This window comes from Podarcis melisellensis (genome assembly GCF_964234715.1).
Source record: "Podarcis melisellensis genome assembly, chromosome: 5".
Classification (NCBI taxonomy): domain Eukaryota; kingdom Metazoa; phylum Chordata; class Lepidosauria; order Squamata; family Lacertidae; genus Podarcis; species Podarcis melisellensis.
In genome coordinates this window covers 41754170-41776647 of record NC_138537.1, presented here as the reverse complement: position 1 = coordinate 41776647, position 22478 = coordinate 41754170, and the positions used below count along the sequence as shown (strand labels likewise).

At 48.0% G+C, this 22478-nt stretch overlaps 1 protein-coding gene across 3 annotated transcripts; it reads right to left on the bottom strand.

The window, feature by feature from the left end:
- Positions 1-477: 477 nt before the first annotated feature.
- Positions 478-21801, bottom strand: PYROXD2 (pyridine nucleotide-disulphide oxidoreductase domain 2). Of its 3 annotated transcripts, XM_081912888.1 has the most exons (16): positions 21616-21801; positions 20399-20418; positions 20092-20185; positions 19924-19997; positions 17590-17745; positions 16717-16870; positions 15650-15711; positions 15437-15534; positions 14083-14224; positions 13152-13286; positions 11408-11480; positions 9026-9182; positions 7297-7451; positions 6472-6578; positions 6095-6215; positions 478-4970 (listed from the first exon to the last, which is right to left on the bottom strand). In XM_081912888.1, the coding sequence occupies exons 1-16, from the start codon at positions 21755-21757 to the stop codon at positions 4900-4902; spliced, it is 1761 nt and encodes a 586-aa protein (XP_081769014.1). In that variant the 5' UTR covers positions 21758-21801; the 3' UTR covers positions 478-4899. The 3 variants fall into 3 exon arrangements, with proteins under 3 accessions (XP_081769014.1, XP_081769015.1, XP_081769016.1); XM_081912889.1 differs by lacking the exon at positions 17590-17745; XM_081912890.1 differs by lacking the exons at positions 478-4970; positions 6095-6215; positions 6472-6578; positions 7297-7451 and adding an exon at positions 7493-7724.
- Positions 21802-22478: the final 677 nt, after the last annotated feature.

Sequence of the window (22478 nt, the reverse complement as noted above, 5' to 3'; positions counted from 1 at the left end):
AGGCAGGGCGCAGAGTTCAATTGGGAGAAGCGTCAGCAGGAGGAAGAGGTTTCGGAGGCCGAGCCAACGGATAGAAGAGCATTCAGCTCCCCGCGGAGGCTGACGGCTGGCCTGCGAGAGCTGGCAGGGATGGGGAGGGCACCCTTAGGCCACACAAACACTCCCTGCTTCTCCTCTTCCCACAAAGGCAGGCAAGGAGAAGATGGCAGGGAGGAGGGAGACTCAGGGCAAGATGCTGTGCAATAGGAAGCTGGAGGCTGCCATCTCCTCTTCAGAAAGCACCCGGTAGCCTGGTTTGGATTAAAATTTAAAGCTGACGGGTATTTCAGGGGAGCCTGTGTTGTGAGCCATACCTTGCCCAGAGTGCAAAGCCTGCAGTCAGTGCCAAGCCGGGTCTATGAACTTCTTCATGCAATGCTTCTTTTTGGGGGGTGCTAGTGGAAATTCCACCACCCCCAAATGTGTTTTTTTGCGGGGTGGGAGGGTGGCTATCTGGGAGGGATTCTTCTCTGTGGCAGCACCTAAGCTGCGTTATTCACTCCACATAGAGGTACACCTAGCAAAGCTTTCAGCATATGCTAAAGAAGCATTTCTTTACCCTGGCTTTTTACAGCTGAGATAAGTACATAGAATTGTAGAGTTGGAAGGGACCCCAAGGGTCATCTAGTCCAACCCCCTGCAATGCAGGAATCTCAACTACAGCATTCATGACAGAGGGCCATCCAACCTCTGCTAAAAAAACCCAAACCAGCAAGGAAGGAGAGTCCACAACCTCCTGAGGGAGACCATTTCACTGTCAAACAGCTCTTACCGTCAGAAAGTTCTTCCTGATGTTTAGTTGGAATCTCCTTATAGGTGATGTCTTAGGACCCTTCTCATTCTTCTGATTGTAAATTGTTTCAACTGTATTTTTAAAACAGTGTAACTATCGTAACAACTTCCTATGCTCCTCAAGAACATCATTATTTCATTTATGTATCCAGTATTATTATTCTCATTTATGAATCTCTCCCGATCAGGCATCTGAGAATGATTTACAATACTGTCCACACGTGATAAAACTACTACATGTAGAAAAACAGTTTAAACAATTGCACATAGCGAACGATTCAAATATAAAATGTATAGAACAACTGAGCACGGTACTTCATCCTTTAGGGGGTGAGTTAAAAACATTTCAGAAGCTGTGCTTTCTAGCAATCCCATTGGCCCAGAGGCAGCCAGGGTGTGAGGAGTGAGCCAATGGCAGAGCAAAAAGAGCAGTCCCTGGGACTGCAGGGATGCTTAACCCAAAGTCAAATAAAGGATGGGTGAGCAGAGGCCAGGGAGGAGGCAGAGGGGCAGGGAGGCATGGACAGCTGAGCCAGAGAAGAAGCCTCAGTGCTCTGGGTGTGTCTGAAACCCTGAAGTGCAGCATATGACATTTCAGCCGCTCCTCCTCCTCCTCCTGGGTAAGCTGACTGGGAAGACAACGTCCACAAAGGGCCGTCAGTCATACTGGTTTCCATGCAGGAAATCATGACGCATGCATCTGCCCTCTGGTGTCGGAAAAGCAGGGACACCTTGAGTGAAGAAGGGTTTCCACTTCTTGGGAGCGCTGAGGTTAGTATTCTTATTACCTCGGGTGACCTGCTCCACCAGCTTAAGGAACCTGAGCTGTCAAGAGGCACTAGCCAGGATCAGCAGCTCCTGCTTTGGGGAGTTGTGGCTCTCGAGGGCCATGGGAGACCTGCCTGCTTCTTAGCTCCTACCAGGGCCCTGCTCCAACGCCGCGTTCATCATCCCTGCCACGTTTCGCTATATCTCAAGCAGGAAGGCCTTCCATCAGCCTTGATGCAGCGGGCACAGTGCTTGCCAGCTACTGCTGGCGATGCTAAAATAGCTGTACATAAGGCCGGCATGACATAAAACAATGAGAAGTATGGAACTGCCTTAGCAAGGTAGTTATCGCTGCTGTATTTGGCTTTGCGCTTGTTAAACATTGCTAAATTATGCTAAAGGAGCAATGCTTCCACCTAGCGGAAGCGATAGGTCCAACAGGCACGGAGCGGACGTTCAAATGAGTTAAGGTGGGTTTTGTGTCGCTTTCATCAGGCTGTGCTGTGGCTCTTTCAGACAGGGGAAAGTCCTGTCTGCGAAAGCATCCACTGGCAGACATCTAGGGTAGCCATATGTCCTCTTTTTCATGGGTAGAGTTGTCATAGCGGTCCATAGTTAAATGCAGAAGTCGGCAAATGTGTCCTCTTTTCTCTCTCTTCAAAATATGGCAATGCTAGGGAAGCATTACATAGCCGAGACCCAGGGCACAGAGAATTTATCAGCTTATAATTTGCCATTAGGCAAAATTAATTGCTCTTGCACTTATTACTCCAGTCACTGTCATACATTGGAAAAGCAAACACTAAAAAGAAAGGAATCGAGAGGTTGTAAGGGGAAAGATGCCAGATTATGAATCAGCAGGGCAATGGTGCAGCAAGAGAAGCTTCGTGGGTTGCATTTTGACTGAGCCAGCATATTCTGGAGTTGACAATGTTTAGGGAGCCCCTCCGGCGGGGGGGGGAGGGGGGAGGAGAGAGCTCTACTCATAGCTCTTGGCATTTATTTATTGTATAGAACGTGCTTTCCATTTCTTCAAAGCAACTTTCTGACATCCTCATTGTGTAAGATGCTTAACTTAAACGGCATCAGTTGCAGAGCATTACATAACACAAAGACGTCCGTCAGCATGAGACTTTTCTCCTTGGGAAAGTCCGTCAACTGCTGCACACAACCCCCATTTATTTCAATTGAGTTTTGTGCCACATTGGAATGAATGGATATTGTGCTCAGCAAGAATATCTGGGAAAACAGCTCCTTGTGACTGCTGGCAACCTCACCGGCAAAGCTGTTGCATTTTGCCTGCCTTTCTCATCCCAGGGGTCAGTGGCAGAGTTCCCCCCCTCCCCCACCCCCAAAAAGTGAGAAAGATTATTACAAAGGAAAATTGGGTTCTCAGTCTTTTAAAAACTCTTTAATCTTTGGACATATATTTTCTAAGTGTACCATTGGCAATGATTTTACAATCATTTCTTCACATGAAATCAATCCATCATAGCTAGGGAGGAAAGTTAGCTATCGATTTTTCCTTATTGTGTCAACACACTTTGGCTAGGTTCCATCCGCCAATTAAAGCAGAGTATTTAGATTTAAGCTGATTTATCCCCATTGATTTCAATGGGATGGAACTGGATGAAAGCCAGTGCAACTGATTCGTGGGATCCTCAGGCTGCTTCGGGCACAAAACCCAACAGTGGCTCTTGCCAGAGAGGACAGCTGGCTACCGGCCACTTCCTAAGCTGGATTTGCAGTCCGAATGCAGAGAGGTGTTTGCAAGCAGCTGCTCTTTGCTAGTGAGAAATATGGCTCTTTTGGACTGGGGCTCAGCCAGGCATGTCCAGCTTTGGATAGGGAGCACAAGGTCAACAGACACGAACAGCAGCCGACTCTCCTTGCCCCTTAGCTAAGGCAGCACTGTAACAACTTGGCCTTGTTTCTTGTGTTATGAATTGGGGGTGGGAAACAGGCTATATGCTAGAACACTCCTAACCCCTGGACCCAGCAAGTGTTAAAACATAAGCCAGGCTAGCTTCCTGTTGAGGCGATAGCATGGGCAATGAGCCATTATGGGGAACAAAGGAAAGGGGTTCTGTGCAAGAAGGCAAGTGGGTGGTGCCCCTCCCCCAACTCGTGGGTACTTAGAAGGACAAAGGTAGAGTGGAGGGCAGAGAGTTGTAGTGATGTGAGCTAGAAGCAAAGCTGCAAGCTGGAAAGGGAGAGAAGCAGAGCAATGATTGATTTCTGCTGGATGCCAAGGCTGTGGCTATGAGGACAAACAAGACCTTCTTGGGGTGTTGATGCTGTGAACCCCTCTATCGCAGGCTCAGGTTGTATATGTGTGTAAATAAACCATATATCATAAAGACACCACAGTCTCTGCCTTGCCTCATTTCCAAAGGAAACACAAACCCTGGAAACTCTGGAATCCTGCACCGCTCTGAGATTGGGGTGGCATGAAACACTGAGCTTCCAGAGATGTGAAGATCTTAGGCTGTTTCTAAGGACAGTTTGTTCAGTGTTTGAAGCCACATTTGCAGAATCTCTGTGTTTTAGCACATTAAGGAACAGAAGCCAAGATGCTGTCTTGTATGTTGGGGTGGAAGGGATGTAAGCTCAGCGGCAGAGCATCTGCCTGCATGCAAAAGGTCCCGGGTTCAATCCCTGGCAACTCCAGGTAGAGCTTGGAGAGCATCCCTGCCTGAAACCCTGGAGAGCTACAGCCAATCGGTGCAGACACTCCTGAGTTAGATGGGCCCAATGGTCAGACTCTCAAAGGCAGACTCCTATTTCCTAGGTTTGGCAGCAGAGACGGGCTTTCAGAAGAAATGCTGCTGCAGGGCATTTTAACCCAGTGGGTCCCTATTCTACTAAAATACCCAGTCTCTACTCAGGAGCCAGCCTCACCCAGGACTCTAAACTTTGCCCCTTTTCCTGTAGCAGGAAGCACAGGATGCATCTCCCAACCAGCCCAAGGAGGAAGGAAGCAGAAACCAGAGCCTTTGCAAGAAACTGCAGCCTTGGGTACAATAGGAGCATTCAGGAGGAGAACATTAGCTGATTTATAAAGCTGGGAGTGGTAGTGGTAGTGGTAGCAAGAGCATTTTGCAAACACGCTTGTGGCACACTTGTGTCCATCTATCTCCAAGAGCAGTGCCCATCTCATACTCCATGGCTGTGCAATGCCCAGAGCAAAAGACCGGAGATCTCTCTCTAGCACTGGGCCCAGAGACAGAATGCAGCAGAGTGGCTTCCTGTCCATCCCTTTTCCTGAACCAGGGCAGCCCAAGGATCCTACTGGGGAAGTCACAGCTTCTTAAAATCCTCCAGAGCCATTCTAGCCGCATTGCGCCCTGACGCTCCCATGACACCTCCTCCTGGGAAGAAAAGGGAGATGTTGCAAGAAGAGGGTGGGCAGCTTAACCAGGTCCACAGCCAGCAAGCCAAATGGTAGAACTCTTGTGGGTATTTGCCACTGGGAATCCTTGAATCCAGTTCACTCACCCCCTAGCAGGGCAGGAATGGGAAGGGACTAAAATTCCTCACAGCAAGAACCCAGAGAAGGGAGAGCACCTCCTTTTGTTCCCCTTCTGAGCTGCACTGTAAGAAAGCATTCAAACAACCTAAGAATGCCCCACAGAGAAGATTCACAATCCAGTCCCAAGCCAGCATTAGCTTGGAGGGAGGAGGCTGAAGGCAAGGCAGGGAATGTCTCCATTTATCCTTCCAGACACCAAAAGCTCTACCTATCCCAGGCAGACCCAAGCCAAAGCCACTGACACAGCACATAAAATGTGTGCTTGCATTTGATGTACATGTTGAATTTTGCTTGTTTTGTTTTAAATAGAAGCTATGGGGGAGAGGGTCAGTGGTGTTGACCCTTTCTCCTGTCACAGTGGAAAACCCCTTCTCCTTGAGGTGAAGTAAAAGAGAGGAGAGGAGGAGTTTCATTGGGATTTGCAGCACAGGGGAAAAGGTCAGCACAGACAAATGTCTGCCCTTTACAGCAGGGGTGGGAAACCTCTTTGAGCCCAACCTTCTGAGGAGGGTCACATTCCAAGAGGGGGAGGGGCAAAAGGCTGCAGTGGGCGGGGCAAAAGGCAAAACTGAAATGTAAAGAAATACATTGAAAAATTAAACAAGCAGGCTTACATACACAGACTGGATCTTTAAGAGTAAAAAAACAGGTGGGGCACCCATGGAGGGCCCTCTCTCTCTCGTCCTTGGGCAAAGAAGGCCTTCTGCTCCTCAACCCAGAGGCACAGCCTGAGACCCAGCTCTAGAGACACCTTAGAGGAGCATGGCAAACTCACCCCACAGCAATGCTGCGTCCAGTGGGCTTTTAGGGAAACGTGGACCAGGAACGCAACCAGACGCCCCACCCTCCTCCCTGGTCCTCTCTAGCCATCCCCTTCCCACCGAGGCCAGGCTCTCTCCCTCGTTGTTGCAGCAGCACAGACACGCCTCGTCTGGCCTTGCGCTGCCCCCACCAGATACGTACCAGGATGGGCGCCACTTCCACAGAGGTAGAGGCCTTCCACTGGAGAGCGGTAGCTGGAATAGGAAGGCACTGGCCGGGCAAAATACAGCTGGTCCAGAGACATCGCTCCATGGAATATGTTCTGAAAACCAGAGGCAGCATCAGACAAAGTAGCTGGGAAGCAGCAGCGCCCTGTCTCTGCTTCCCAGTGCAAAGGGAGTCGAGAAGTGGAGGCTGGGAGATGGGAGGCAGCTGGGGCAGAAGTCTGTGTGGGTGTTAAAACTCATCTGCAACATCTAAGCCCTATCAGTCAGTTTGGGGAGGTTGTCCTGGAAGGGCATGGCAAGGCAAAGCTGGGGAGGAGAGTCTATGGGCAGAGATTCTCAGCCAATACATACCCCACCAGGTAGGCCAAAGATCCGCTCAAGGTCTGGAGGCGTCAGGACATCCCTGCCAACGACAGAGGCCTTGAACCCAGGGGCATAGGCTTCAACACAATCAAAGACTACAAGGGGAAGAGATGCCACATGGGAAAGACTGAGAGTTGCCTCAAGGAAGGCTAAGTATTAGTCACCCAGGATCCACCCCCCCCCAAAAAAAACCACCTGGTTTTCTGACAGGGATTCCACTGGAATTTCAGCTCCCAAGAGTCACTAAGACTAGACAATCACACTTAGGCACCATGGAGAAATCCCTTCTCAGCTGACCCTGGGCATTGGTCTCCAGCCACCCCTGAGACTCATGGAACAGCAGTTTGTGGGCTAGTGGGCAACAGGAACAGCTGGTATACGGGAAAAGAGGGAGATTTAAATTGCATTTAAATTGGGCGGGCCACGCCCCCAAAGGCAGCCGATTGGCTGGCCAGGGGGTGATGTGGCCGGGGATTCCCCCAATCAAGCGGGGGCTAGGCTCCAGCCACCGCGCACGTTGTGGGGCCGTGAGGCCCGCAATCCCACCTCCTCTGCAGGGCGGAAGTGGCTCAACTAGACCTAGAGAAGACTGTGCTAGACAGCAGGAGGGTTCTCTCCAAAAGCAAAGGGGATCAGACACATGTGCGAAGCATAGGGTAGAAGGATTTGCAAATGGGAAATGGGAGACATGGCCCAATGGAGTAAGATTTGGGGTGGTGGTAAGCCTTCCCAAGAATGGAAAATTCTCTGCTATCCTGAGAGGCAGTGCAAAACTACCATTGCTCCTGCCAGTCCTCCGTGCAAAGGCTGTACCTCGGTCAGCATAGTCCTCACGCTCACGGTCGTCCCATTGCTTCCCTCCGGCCAGTGTGTAGGGGGTGTACTGTGTGAAGAGAGAGACCACATGGCAGCCCGGCGGAGCCAGTGTGGGGTCCAGGGCAGACGGGATGCACAGTTCAATCATGGGCCTAGAACGGCAGAGAGAGGCCAAGCAGGAATCCTTGGGGACAAGTCCAGAAGAACCTCAGTGCAGCTGCTTCAGCCCTACTGAACTTTCCATCTAGCACCAGCAAAGCTTCCAGCAGTGACTCTACTCTGGCTGTAGACCTGCAGGTATGGCGTAATGCAGGGCTGGGGAACTTGTGGATGTTGCTGGACTCTCCCCCCATCCCTGACTACTGGCCATGCTGGCTGGAGATGATGGGAGTTGGAGTCCAGCAATTTCTGGAGGGCCACCATCACTGTTGCAGTAGAAGGGGATGTAAGGGGGACACATATTTAGAAGAGAAGATGGCCACAAGCCTGGAAATAACTCATTGAAAAGACTGTAGTATGTAGAGCAATAACAATGCAGGGCAATGCTGCATACTTCCTACTTGCTTGGTGCTGATCTTGCAAAAATAAAAAGTTTTTGAGCAATGGTTATTCCCATAAACTAATACAGTAAACGTTGAGGAGGGAATCATGTACTGTATTTGTGACAGATGTGGCCCAGGGCTTGAGAGTGTTGAATCTGAAAGATGCAGCTTTCCATTTTCCAGCTTAATCTAACATGTTAAGAACACGATGCTTAAAGCCCAGGGATGCAATTCTATGCACATATGTCTAGGAGTAAGTAAAATTAAGCTCAGTGGAACTGACCTCTAGGTAAACATGCACACATATTTATTTGTTTTCTGTACAATGGACACTATAAGAGGTTGAACTCCAAGGTGAACTGCAAGAGGGAATGTAATTTATATTCTGCTCTTAAAGGGCTGAACAAATGATAATAACCAGAGCGACACAGGGTGGTGGTGCAGACACCTAGCAGAGCCTTTTGCTGTTTTAGGGAGTTTGCAATGGAAGGCAGAGCAGAACGGTTGCCAAAAGCCGGCGATGCAGGAGGTGCATCTAAATGAAAGTGTCTGCCCTGCACTCGTCCCTGGGGCAGATGGCTGGCAGACACTCTAAAACAGCTAATTGTGTGTGTAGGAAACAGTGCTTCCCAAAGCACCCACAGGATTATAAATATGCTGGAGAAGAACTTGACAATATCCATTTGTTTTTCGAGAAGAGGAGTTTTATCTCATTAGACCAGGATCGTATCATGGTAAGGTCTTGAGACTAGGAACTATGCCAAAACGAGGCTGCTGTGAGCAATGTGGGTTTCTGCAGCGGTCAGCTCTCCTCTGCAATTTTTACATTTTCTCTCCCTTCTTGCAGCTGATCTCCGCTTGGGCTTTGGCAGCAATGAGGGAGACAAATCTGGGCTCTTCTGATTCGCAAACAAGTGCAGTGTTAGGAAACAGGACATGAGGCCCTGGGTCACTCGGGGGACTTGCCTGGCAGGGCTTTACAGATGCAAGAAAGCAGCAACCAGGGTCCACTCACAGCTGTTTGATACGAGACAAGAGCCCCTTGTAACTCAGTTTTAAGCACACTCTTTCCCTTAGCTGTTCTTGTTCCTTGGCTAGGATGGGGCCAATTTTAGCCAAAGGATTCCCCATCCTGCCCACCTGTGCCAGTTAGTCCTTGCAGGGATTAGCATTCCCACTCATACCTGCTTGATGGTCTCCCCTGGCAGGCATCCTCAAAGGCCTGGTGCAAGAGCTGTATGTCTTCACAGTTGAGATGGATGGAGCACTGGTGATGGGGCAAGGGGCAGCCATCCCTGGCATTGGGGGCTGCTCGGAAATCAGGCAAGCGATCCACAGCCACTGTGGACAGAAGGAACAGAGGGTGAGGCTGGACAGGGGTGATGTCAGGGGAGGGGCAAAGGGGGACAAGGCTAAGCCCCATAACTCCCACCTCTTCCCCCTCGTTTTCAATACTTGGACTACTGCAATGCTCTCTGAGTGGGGCTACCTTTGAAGGTGACCTGGAAACTACAATTAATCCAGAATATGGCAGATAGATTGGTGACTGAGAGTGGCCACCGAGATCACATAACACTGGACTTGAAAGACCTACATTGGCTCCCAGGACATTTCCCAGCACAATTCAAAGTGTTGGTGCTGACCTTCAAAGCCCTAAACGGACTTGGCCCAGTATACCTGAAGGAGTGTCTCCACCCCCATCACAGATAGGTAGCCGTGTTGGTCTGCCATAGTCAAAACAAAATAAAAATAAAAATATTCCTTCCAGTAGCACCTTAAAGACCAACTAAGTTAGTTCTTGGTATGAGCTTTCGTGTGCATGCACACTTCTTCAGATACACCCCCATCGTTCAGCCTGGACACTGAGGTCCAGCTCTGAGGGCCTTCTGGGGGTTCCCTCACTGCAAGAATTCTCAGCAGTGGTGCCCACCCTGTGGAACGCCCTCCCATCTGATGTCAAGGAAATAAACAACTATCTGACTTTTAGAAGACATCTGAAAGCGGCTCTGTTTAGGGAAGTTTTTAATGTTTGATCTTTAATCATGTTTTTAATATTATGTTGGGAGCTGCCCAGAGTGGCTGGGGAAACCCAGCCAGATGGGCGGGGTATAAATAATAAATTATTATTATTATTATTATTATTATTATTATTATTATTATTATTACTACTACTACTTTGCTTTCAGGCCACCTGGGACTCTGCGCGGTGCAGTGCCAGTGAGACCCCAGCCACTCATGATCTTCATTCCAGCTGGGCAAAAACAAGAAGGATGTAAAGTAAGGCTGAGGGTGCATTCTGGGAAGAGTCCCAAGGACACCTGATAGAAGGCCTTCAGGGCCTGCGATTCCCCACCTCTGCTCTGCCTCCATGTGCATTTGTGTGGTGGACCTGCTTCCAAGTTCTAAAAGCAATGTCCCCATTTCCAAATAAAGCACAAACACCCTCTGTGGTGTCAGAGTGGCTTGCCTTTTGGTGCAAGAGGGAGGTGCACTTTTTAGCACATTGCACCTAATTTATTAGAGTGCGTCCAGGTGCAGCTGCATGAACTCATTGTTATTTTATAGCCAAGTGATATTTGGATTTATTAACAGCATCTTCAGGAAAGCGGGAAAGAGCAGGCAGGCCAGTCATCTGTGAGAAGGGGAGCATCCAGTCCCTGCGTCCTGGCTGGATACATGTCCCTCTGCCACCAACACACTATCAGCAAGGAAACAGCAGGGGCGAGGGGAGGAAAAAATGGCTACCAACCAGTTAATTGATTATTAAGAGGTTTTAGGAGAAAGCTGCATAAATATTCATGGGGAGGGGAGAGCAGGGTGAACCCAGGGCTCTTACGGAAGAGAAAATGGGAGCCTTGGAGTCTTGCTTCCCCAATTCTTCCCTCTATCCTCCCAGCAGCCAGCCTGGGCATTTTATTGGGAAGACACAGACCACATAATTATGTTTCCAGCCACCACTACCCTTCTTGCCCTTGGAAGTCTTGCGAGTGCTGCGGGGGGGGGGGACCCTGAGCAACGTCAGGGAAAGGGGTGTTTCTAGGACTAAGGTGAAACTGATGCCCCCTTGGTATGTTTGCTATTGAATGTTGCATGTTGTTTAAGCAATCTTTTTATATTTATTGTATCAAAACACTTTTTTAAAATGTTATTACATTTGCTCTTGTTTTGCTGTTGTGATGAAATTGTTTTTGTAGTGTTTGCTTGAAATGCATTCCTGTTTTCTTTGTTATTATCCGCTTTGAGCATGATTTTGGGCTGGCGGCGGGCAGAGGGAAGAGGCATACAAATGAATGAACCTGCTCCTTGAAACCTTCTTGAAAAACCACCCATTAGTAGTGTTACTGCTCCCTCTGCTGGCCACACATGGTGCTGCTAGCCTGACTTGATCATAAGGTCCACGTTTGCATCTACTGCCCTTGGGCATTGAAAGACTTCCGCTCTCTTCCACGTGTAAAATTCTTCATCCACAGGGTGACTCTTCTCCTGGCTGCTGTTTGCAGGACCGTGGAAATGCAGAACCTTTGCATGTAAGCATCTGGCCCACTTTGCCTCTATGCAATACTCACCATTGATCTTGGTGACTGGAGAGCGTGAGTCAAACTGGGAGATTCTCTGGACAAATTCTGGGGGCAGCTGCTCCTAGAGAGAAGAGCCAGACACAGAATGAGAATCCTGTGGATATAGTTTGGTATCTGGAAAAAAACTGGTGGTTAAACTGCACTCTCTCTCTCAAACACACACACATACACACACATATACTGTACACACTTTAACAGCTGGTAATCAGTCCCCCAAAGGGGTGTTGCTGTCCTAGCATCCTGGGCAGCCAGTTCATTGCATCTGATTCCAATGCTAATGCTAATAATAATAATAATAATAATAATAATAATAATAATAATAATAATAATATATTTCAACATTTCACACACAAACACATTATATAATTTTTTTATTAAATTTTCTGTTTTACAATTTAAAGTACTAAAGTACTGATTTTTACATCCTTAAGATATCAATGACTTCCCTTTTTCTCTTTCCATGGTTCATTCTGTATATCATAAATCCCTGCATATTTTACAAAAACTATACCATTCAGTATTCCATTACTACATCCATCAAAACTTATCTACACTGTTGAATTTATCTTAATGCTGCCAGCGTTTTCAGCTGTACACAGTTATTTTCCATATATTAAATAAACACTTTCCAATCTTCTCTAAACGTATGTTATTCTTGTTCTCCTATTCCATATGTTAAGTCTGCAAGCTGCACATATTCTGTCAATTTAAGTTGCCCTTCTTCTTTGGTTGGGACCTTGCTCATTTTCCATTTTGGGGCTAACAAAACATGGACCACAGTAGTGGCATACATAAATAACCTTTTTTGACACCTGGGAGTTTCAGTCTGAATTATCCCCAACAGAAAAGATACTGGGGTTTTGGGGTTGTTTTTTTTTGAAAAGTACTTTTGAACATTATTTTCAATTCATTATTTATCATTTTCCAATACTTTTTTACCCTTTTACAAGTCCACCAATAATAATAATAATACATTTCTTGCACCCCACCCACCTGACTGGGTTGCCCCAGCCACTATGGGCGGCTTCCAATGAAGTATAAAGAAACACACCAAAACATCAAACATTAAAAGCTAATAATAATAATCTACCTATGAAGGCAGCACTCCCAGACAGTACCTCCCCCCCCCCCCCGAACACAGCAGACAAGAGAGCCCTGAAGTGTTTTTAAGGTAGGGTGGCTCAAAGTGGTCCAATATTAGAGTAAACATTAAATTTGAGAGGGTTTCCCAGCTGTACTGAAAACACATAGTTCATTGATATTATGGAAGAGTAGGAGAAACCAGAAGCACACTGTTTGGGACTCAGCTTCTTCACTCTCATCCTCAACTCTCTCTCCCTCTCTCTCCATGCTTTCAGTCTCTGGTCAGCTCAGTTCCTCCTTTCACAGCAACACTCTGGTTTGCAGGTACAGAAAGCAAGACAGTGCAACTGGCTACTGAGTTGTAGAAACTGGGCTTTCACAGTTAGCCTGGACCAGAACAGCAGGATATTTTGCTCGATCATTCCTAGGTGAGGGCTCAGCCTTAAAGGGGGTGTCTCTGCTCCCCTCTCTTCTAGGGTTCTATAATAAACTGGTATTGTCCCTCAAGGACCAGAGGGCAAATAGACCTACCTTACATCCTTTGCAAGCTCTGGGCATCCTGATGCTTGATAGGAAAAAGCAAGGCTAGTGGAAAAGTATGGAGAATCCCCCCAAGGCTTCCCATGCTATGCCAAGGAGGAGGACTCACCTGAGGAGTCAATTCCAGAAAGGTGAGCTGCGGAGATGCATTTGACAGGACCAGGCGGCTCTTCACTTCTGTTCCGTCCTGGAGGCAAACACCTTGCGCCTTCCCATCTGAGCTCAGAAGAATCTGGGCAACAGCCTGCAGGGTTGAGAAGAGGGAGAAGTAACCGAAAGTATAAATGCGTCCGTGGAGAAAGCTAATTCCCACCTGCCCCATATCAACAAGATACCAGCAGGGGTAGGAGGGACCCCGGCTTCAGCTTCTCATCCTCCCCACCAAAATCTCCAGGGATGCCAACGTCACTGTCATTTTGGAGGGTGTCATTTTGCCTCTGTCTTCTGGTACATGCCAAACATGGCATCACATTGGCACCAAGCGATTGCATTCACTGCTCCAGGAAAATCACTAGGGCATTTTGTGGACCAGAGTCTGCTGAAGCACAATTCACGGAGAGGTTCACCTCTATCCATTTGGGTCTGAATAGAGACAATGATTTCCTGTCCCACTACAGACGTTAATTAACTCAGCTTTGCCGAGTTTTGTCACCTCTCACTGCAGTTGCAAACGGGCACTGCACTGACTCTTGTGCATTCTTGCTATAATTGCATTGCTTCTGCCTGCACCTTTTCTGCTTTTAATTTCCCTCTGGCCTCACTGCTTTCAAGGCTCTCGCCTTCATTTGTAAATATGTATGTCGCTGTGACTGAGGATTAGGCTTTGTGCATCTGATAAAGTGGACTCTGGTCCAGAAAAGCCTTTGCCAGACTTGTTCATCTTTAAGGTGCCACAAAACTCTAGGTTGTTTTTGCTGCCACACAGACGAACACAGCTACCCCTATGGGAACTGTGCCAGGATAACTTCTTTCCCCTGTGCCATCCCATTATGTGAGTATTCCTCGCACTGAACTGCTCGCCCTTCACTGGATCCACCCACCTTCTCTGTGAAGATCTCAGCCCCGAGTGCAGTTGCAGCATTGGCCAGGGCCTGGGAAAGTGCTCCCATGCCCCCAGCCACATAGCCCCAGGCCCCCTGGCGCCCCTCCAGCTCACCCATCACATGGTGCAGCAGCACATACCTACGAGAAAGACCAAGAGTTAGGGGCTGCCACAGGCAGGGCTCAGAGCTCCCAGAGCATGGCAAAAGAGGCAGCATCTCCCCAGCAGAAGCTGGCCAGGAGCGCTTGACAGGCTTGGCGCCATCTCAGCTTTCTTTACCTCCTGCTTGCATTCATCTAAGCAGGGCTCTGTTACAATGCACGGCACTTTCCCCTTCATGCACGTTGTTATCATTAATGGCTTTATTTATTACAATATTTAATGCCTTACATTTTCAGTCCCGAAGGACCAACAAAAAAATTAAAAGCCTGGGGCGGAATTCAAAGCAGCGCTAAGGAGATCGCTCTGTCGGCGCAAGCATTTTTGCTTGTCTGATGGAACAATCTCCTCTCTCCTCCCAGAGAGGGGGTGGTTCTCCTGATCAGCCAGAGCTGATGGGAAGGTGGGGGGGGGGAGGGAAGGAACATAAGGTAAGAGTGCAAGAAGCACCTGAAGAAGAAGAAGAGTTTGGATTTGATATCCCGCTTTATCACTACCCGAAGGAGTCTCAAAGCGGCTAACATTCTCCTTTCCCTTCCTCCCCCACAACAAACTCTCTGTGAGGTGAGTGGGACTGAGAGACCTCAGAGAAGTGTGACTAGCCCAAGGTCACCCAGCAGCTGCATCTGGAGGAGTGTAGATGCGAACCCGGTTCCCCAGATTACGAGACTACCGCTCTTAACCACTACACCACACTGGCTCTCTGCTAGGCTAGACCAGACCACTGGCCCATCTAGTCCAGCATCCCCAATGCCTTTGGGAATCCTACAAGCAGGACCTGGGCACAACAGCACTGGGAAGGTGGGGAGTCCCATTGTGCTACCTTCTGCTAGTGCAACTAGTTAGTTGAACCTGGCCCATGAAGTTCTTAAGTAAGGAATAACTCATCTCTGCTTGTGTTGAGCATTGCCCATCTGCAGACCTCTGATGGCTCTGGTGGACAAAGGATGGGGAACCTGAGGTTCGTCAGATGTGGCTGGACCACAGCTCCCTTCATCCCCGACCTCTGACCACACCAGCTGGAACTGATGGGAGCTGGAGTCCAACAACATCTGGAGAGCCCCACTTCTGCTCTGGGTATTCACATAAGCAACAGGGTTTGGGGCCAAACCTGAAATGGGGAGTGGGAAGGGTGTGCACAGAGGCAGGATAGGCAAAAACCAAAGGCTGTGTGCACCTGAACAGAACCTTACCCACTGCCTGGTGTGTGGGGACCAGCCATGGCACCGATCACCGCATCTGTTGCCAGTGTTGCTTTCAGGGGCTCTGACTCAAACCACAAATCCAAGATCTGCAACAAGATGAAAGAGGAACAGGCTCAGTATGCAACATCTAAAGGAACCTGCCGATTGAAACCATTCTGATGAGAAGGAGGGATTCTGACTGGGTCATGAAGTGGTTTTTACCTTGGAAATGGGGGCCGTCAGAACCTGATAATATTGCGGAAGCTGTTTCCCCAGAGTAAAGCCTGGCAAAAAGGAAAAGAGGGGTCCGGTGTAGTTCAAATACAGAGCCAGAGGTTGAAAAGCATCCCTGAACCTCTGTCAGTCCCTAACAAAAGGTTTAACCAGGTGAGCATTGCTTCTCCCGCTGGTCAGGCAAGCAGCTGAGCCAAGTCAAAGAATGCGCCTTGCTGGAACAAACAAATGGTCTATCAAATTCAGCATCACCTTTGTCACAGTGGACAACCAGATGTCTCTGAGAAGCCCTCACCCACAGTAACAGTAGCCCTCTGCCACTATTGCCCCTCCAAGCACACTGCCTGGGGGGTTGTTGCGGTTGTAAACAACCTGTGCTTAGAGCAACAAAGGGCTGATAGAGAGATAAATGAAGGGTAGGGTTGAGAAACCTGCTAAACTTCAGACATCATTGAACTCTAATTCCCATCAGGCCCAGGCACCATGACCAATGGGCAGGGATTATGGGCCCACAGGTTGCCCCATCACCAGCATAGAGTAACACATATAGAGGTTCTGACACACCGTCAACATCTGGGGTCTCCAATGTGGCACTCATGAGCACCACAGGAGATACAGACACCCCCTGATGCCCGTCAATCTCCCTACTCCTCCCAATTTTTATTTTTTAACAACTGAGTGTTGCTTTCATCGGCTGTTTATTTAGGATACCCTTTTGAGGGGGGTGGGGCCTGCTGTTTTGGCTCGTATTTAGTTGTTTTAGTTGTTTGGGGAGTGCAATTTTTCCATTTGTTTGAAGGGGAAGGCTGCGCATTGCCAAGTTCTCTTTTGTGAAATGGGTATTTTGTGGTGCCCATAACAGTTCCCTAGATTTCCAAATGTGTGTCTGAGACCAACAAGGTTAGCTACCCAAATTTAAGTAGTTAGGTCAGAAGTTCAGTCGAACACACAGACACACACAAAATGGCCCATGAGGGGAAATCCAGTGGGCACACATTCTTGATTTAAGGCCACCCTGAGCCCAAGAATGTTGATCTAGCCCCTCCATCCTTTACCTGCACGGATCAGGGCCCGTAAGCCTCGTAAGGCATTTAGCTTCTGAAGAAGGGAGCCCTGGCTGAAACCAGCCACGTCCAAAGGGCAGGTATCAAGAAGAGGGTCTATGGCTGACACCAAGCGGTTCATGAACGCCTCATACTTGGGAAAAGCCTACAAAGGAAAAAGAAAACTGCTGTGTGCTGTTCTATCAGCCATGTCAAGCAGCGATTCTCCCAAGACAACAACTTCCATTTGCCAAGGGAATGTTTTCTCACAGGCCAGTCGTGAGTGTTTGGGGCCCAGTCAGTCCCTGCAGGTCTTTGGGCCCAGTTTCTTGTGCTCCGTGGCCCTGACACATTCAACACTTTTGCCCAGGCCGATGCTACCATTAGGCAGAATGAGGAAGCTACCTAAGGCAGCTGATTTTAGCTGTCATGAAAGCAAATTATTTACTTTAATATTCAGAAGCAACTCACCAAGTGGGGTGGAGATGCTAGAATAGTCTCCCGGCAGGTGGGTTAGAAGAAGTTGCAGGGAGGATGGTGCAAACACAATGGCGAAGCCAATCCAACACTCCTGCCAGTGTGTTTGCAACGTGCTGAGTTCCCTGCTGCCTCCCCGCTCCCCTCCCCATCTTGGTAAGCGACAGCAACTCACCTGCTGGGAAGCTAGCACATTGATTTTGGCCCACCCAGCAAGCCGCTTCTATGATTATTACTATTGTATTTTTTACTGCCAGAGGGATGCTTTGGGTGATTTCCCTGCAGGGGCCAAAATTACTCGGCTGGGCGGGAGGCTGTGTTTGACCATTCCCCCCTCCAGCAACAAAATGTCTTGTGCCGGGCCTGTTTCTCACCCCTCCATACCTGAGGAAGTTTTCCCCACAATACCTGGGCATCCTTTACAGAGAACTGAGCAATCTGGCTCTGTGTGTCAGCCATGTTGTTCCCCAGCAGCAGTGAGCGGGGGGCTTTTCCGCCTCGAGCATCCTCCAGCAGCGGTGTGTAGGAATAAGGGTCACGCGGAAGCACTTTTAAACCATGTCTCTGGAAGACAGAAGGCAGCATGGGCTCTAGGCCTGGACACAGAACATGCTGAATTATCACACACATAAGGTGAGGCAGATACAGATATAAACCGCTGGGTCCTTGGATTTTAGGAGAGGCTTCACTGTCACAGGTCCATGGGCCTCAACCAAGACCAAGTTGTGAACACTGGCCTTAGAATTTGTGCCCATTGGTCATATCATTCAGAATTTTATGCACTGTGTCATCAGCCAATTAAGGCTGCAGTCCCACATGCAACTACCTAACTAGAAGTGAGCCCTGAGTGTAGTGGGACTCGCTTCTGAACAAACATGGATAGGCTTGTACCACATGTCATCTCTCAACCTAAATGAATAAAAACCTCACCTTCTCAGCCTAAACCTAGTAACTGACAGCCTTTAGATTATAAGTATTTATCTACCTCAATGACAAATGGGATACCAAGACTGAGGGGTGGAGAATGACTATTTCAGACTGTACAACTTGGGTGTCAGGGGTCCTCCAGTCAGAATGTGTAGGAACCTGGTAGCTTAGTCATCCAAGCATATTAATTTATTGAAAGATGTAAGAGACAACCCCGACCAAAGAAGAATGGCAAACCAAGTTGCCAAAATGGCAAAATGAACTGGGAAGCTCAGAAATCAAGAAGACAAGAAGTTTAAAAAAGAATGGGAAAAGTTTATAATTTATTTACAAGACCACTGTAAGCAAGTTAAAACATTAGCAGGATTTTAATCACACTTGTAAAGTAACAGAAAATATGGATAATTTAGAAGGAATTTTTTTTGGATACATACTGATATGCATATTAGGACCCATGGAGGGGTTGGGGGAAAGTCAGGAGGTTCAGAGTAAGCTCAATATTTGGATTTGGAATTGTTTCTGTTGTTTGTTTATACTTTTAAAAAATTATTTTTAAAAATATTTTTTAAAAAATATTAAAAGATCATTAAAATATCAAAGTGGTTTGCCACAGTACTGATATATAACAACACGTACAAAATTTAAAATCTGAGATCATTGAATTAATTATTATGGAAAGATGTATTTTTAATTGTCCACAGAATCCTAGTAGAATAGAGTAATTTTCAGTATGAGTTTAGAGGCCTCTGGCATAGGATTCTACAGGGCTGGGCCTATGCAGAGGAGTAGGAAGGTCAGGTGGTACCCGGTGCAGAAAATTACTTGTCTCCCCCCCCATCGTGTTGTTTTGTTTTGTTTTCTTACAAAGGAATGTGGATTCTGGGCCTCTGATAACAAGTAGGCGACTATGGACAGATACTTAAATCTACAGGATGGATTGTGTTTTGGCTTGTGTTATTTTATTTATATTTATTGTTTATTTATTTAATAAAATTTATTTTAAAAAACCTGCAAAGTGGTTTACCAAAACAAAAAACAAAAAAACACCACAGCAGTGAAATCAAGAAAAATTGGCTACGTGCAAGGGGGCGAGGCGAAGGCAAGGCAAGGCCTAATATACTCAGCCTAGTCTCATTTTCTTCACATAGGCCGAATTTCCAGGACCCGGGAAGCCCAGCGGAGGGTAGGGCAGTAGGGTGGCTGCAGTGAATTGAAATTTCAGCCTTCACAACATAGGAAAATGGCCAAGTAAACAGCTCTTTTCATGGAGAAGGGTCAAGATATTAACTGATATGCATGAAATTTCACTAATTTCCTGCATGTAGTAACCTACACTAATCCCTAGTGTAGTAAGATAAGACCTTCAGAGCAGGCATTTTTTTTAAAAAAAAGTTTTTTATGAACCACCCTAGTAGGGCAGTAATTGTTCCTTGATAATTTGTCACCCCCTCCATGATGGCCCCTGGGGCGCCCCCCCCCTTTCCTACGCCCCTGGGCCTATGGTAGAACTATTACTGACTTCCTGGATTAAAATTGCTGGCTAAAGATTAAAAAGGGGTGGGGGGGAGCAGAGTGAAAAGAGACTGCCCTGGTCTTTGTTACATGGTAACTTTGGATAATTGGGAAGATACAAGGTCTGTTCAGCAAATCAGAACTTTTTATTTTTGGAAGGAAGGGAAGAGAATTTGGCATGGGTTTAGTTTCAGGGGTGCCCCAAAAATGACAAGCAAAAATGGCCAGAAACCATGCAGGACCCCAGCAATTCCCACTGTCATTGCTCACCCTGCCCCACCAGCACAAGCAAACAGCCCATACCTTTAACTCCAGCTCTGAGTAAATCTGGGGTCTCAACAGACTGAGCAGGTAGGAGGCTCTGGAGAAGCGAAACCCTGTAGAACAGGACATGTCAGGTGCACTGAGGAGCAGCGATCGGATGCTCCCTGGAGAAGCTGGAGGGCAGCAACCTGGAAGCACAGCTCTTACCTGGGATAATCTCCTCGGTGACTGCTGCACCTCCCACCAGGTGTCTTCTCTCCAGCACAGCTGTCTTCAAACCACCTTTCTGCAGGTAGGCAGCCTGAAGATGCAAGGAGCATCCCCTTAGCCATGAAGAAGTCCCAGCTGCTTACCCCGTGCCTTTTGCTGAGCTTAACAATCACCAGGCAAGAAGATGGTCTTCCCCAGATGACAAGCCAGGTAGGGACCAGCAGCCCCCTCCCTCCAAGCCAATCTCTTCCCAGAAAGCCAAAAGGCCTGACGCCATGTCCCCTCAGGAGTTCTCAGTACTCACCGCCACCAGTCCATTGTGTCCTGCAAAGAGACAAGATGAGCAGCTTTGATTTGGGCCACCTCCTCCTCCCACTATTTACTTGGCCACAATGCACTTCTTTTTTTTAAAAGGCTTCTTTAAAGTTGTTCTTTTCCAAAACTGTGTCCCACAGTCTGAAGTGAAGCATGTTTACTCAGAAGTCAACCCTGCTGAGTTCACTGGAGCTTTCTCTCAAATAAATGGGAAATCCCAGCCACCCTTCCTCCAGTTTAAAGCGTCCTCCCTTTGCATAGCACCACCAAACCAGTAAGCCAGTATGTCCTGCTGGACCCAGACCTAAGGCACCAAGGTTGAAATCCCCACTTGGCCATGAAGCTCGCCTTGGGTCGGTCACTGCCTCTTGGCCTATCCTACCTCTTGTGGATGCGGAGAACCATTTATGCCACCTTGAGGTCCTTGGAGAAAAAGGTGGGATATAAAGGCAATATAGATAGATGATAGATAGATAGATAGATGATAGATAGATAGATATAGATAGATAGATAGATGATAGATAGATAGATAGATAGATAGATAGATAGATAGATGATAGATAGATAGATGATAAATAGATAGATAGATGATAGATAGACAGATAGATAGATAGATAGATAATGATAGATAGATATAGATAGATAGATAGATAGATAGATAGATAGATGATAGATAGATAGATAGATAGATAGATGATAGATAGATAGATAGAATAGATGATAGATCGATAGATGATAGATAGATAGATAGATAGATAGACAGATAGATGATAGATAGACAGATAGATAGATAGATAGATAGACAGATGATAGATAGATAGATAGATAGATTGATAGATGATAGATAGATAGAGAACCTGAGGCATCAGGTCAGTGGCCCATCCAGCAGACTGCCTCAACTGTGGAAGATGAGCATAGCCATCACAGCTGGATGCTTCGAACAAGTCTTTTTCTCCCTATATTTGGCCAATCGTCTTTCAAAACCAACCTTCTGCTCTTTTCCAGCCTAAGACCATTCTTTGCCCACTTACTCGCAATTCTTCTCCTGCATGAAAGTTGGCTTTCCTCTTGGGAAGCATTCATTAGCACGGGCCCCCCTGCTAGACCGCCCTGGGCATCTTGTTCGGGGGGGGCACGGAGTGACCCCCACTTTTATGTTTCCCGCCTGGACGCCGGGCCCTTGCTTTTTCTGCCAGAGCCACCCACCTGCCCCTATCACGACGGCGTCGTACTCCCGCTTCAGGGAGGCAGCAGCCCCGACGTGGCACCCTCTGCAGCCCCCCGGGATCCTCAGGAGAGCTGCAGCAACAGCAGCGCGCAGCCACCGACGGGGCCTCGCGGCCATCATGACGCCTGGAAGGACTTTGCCATTCGCCTGGCGCTTCCAGCCCAGTCCCAGGGAGAAGGGGCGTGGGGCGGGGAGCTTGCAAGGAAGGAGGGGCCGAGAGGAAGAGGGAGGGCAGTGAACCGCCCCAAATGCAAAGGTCCGCAGGGAAAGGAGGGAGGAGAGGAGAGAAGGCGCGCGTTAAGTTTATTGGGGGACACATGTGCTTTCCTGGGCTGCAAGTTGCAGCTGCCTTCATCCGATGCACGAAGAGGGGCCCTTATCTGGCCAAAGAGACATATGGAGAGAGTTGTGGAGAGTACTAAACTGTAAGTGCAAGAGGGCCCGAGCTGCGACGTGAGCGCAGCCGGGGACGAGACAAGCAAAGCCTCGCTAACGCGGCTCCAGGCGAGCTGCCTATTTGTCTTGATCAAGAGTCAGCCTTAGAACTTGCCAACGTCAATGATCAGCTTGAAGCATGAGGAAGGCTAAACTGGCGCTCACCGAGGCGTTAAATCTGGGTCTGGGCTGCAAGAGGCGACTCAAAACGACCCTCGGTTAAAAAAAGATAGGCGTGAAATCCACCCACAAAGACACCAGGGCTTCCTTGGCTTGGCCACAGTGTTTTGTGTTGTTAGATTTCTTATTTCCAGGCAGGGAGCAGCAGTCAGACTCAACAGTGAAATTCTATGCATGTTTACTCAGGGGTAAACCACTGTCATCGGTCAGGCTTACTTATTGGTGT

Bases quoted from the DNA above. Each gene is read 5' to 3' on its own strand.
- PYROXD2 (XM_081912888.1), bottom strand. From the start codon at position 21,757: ATGATGGCCGCGAGGCCCCGTCGGTGGCTGCGCGCTGCTGTTGCTGCA. The intron at 15,712-16,716 runs GTAAAGGATGGA...CCTTTTTGCCAG, and splicing joins ACGGGCCCTGATCCGTGCAG to GCTTTACTCTGGGGAAACAG. The intron at 7,452-9,025 runs GTATGAGTGGGA...CTGCCGTTCTAG, and splicing joins CAGGGGAGACCATCAAGCAG to GCCCATGATTGAACTGTGCA.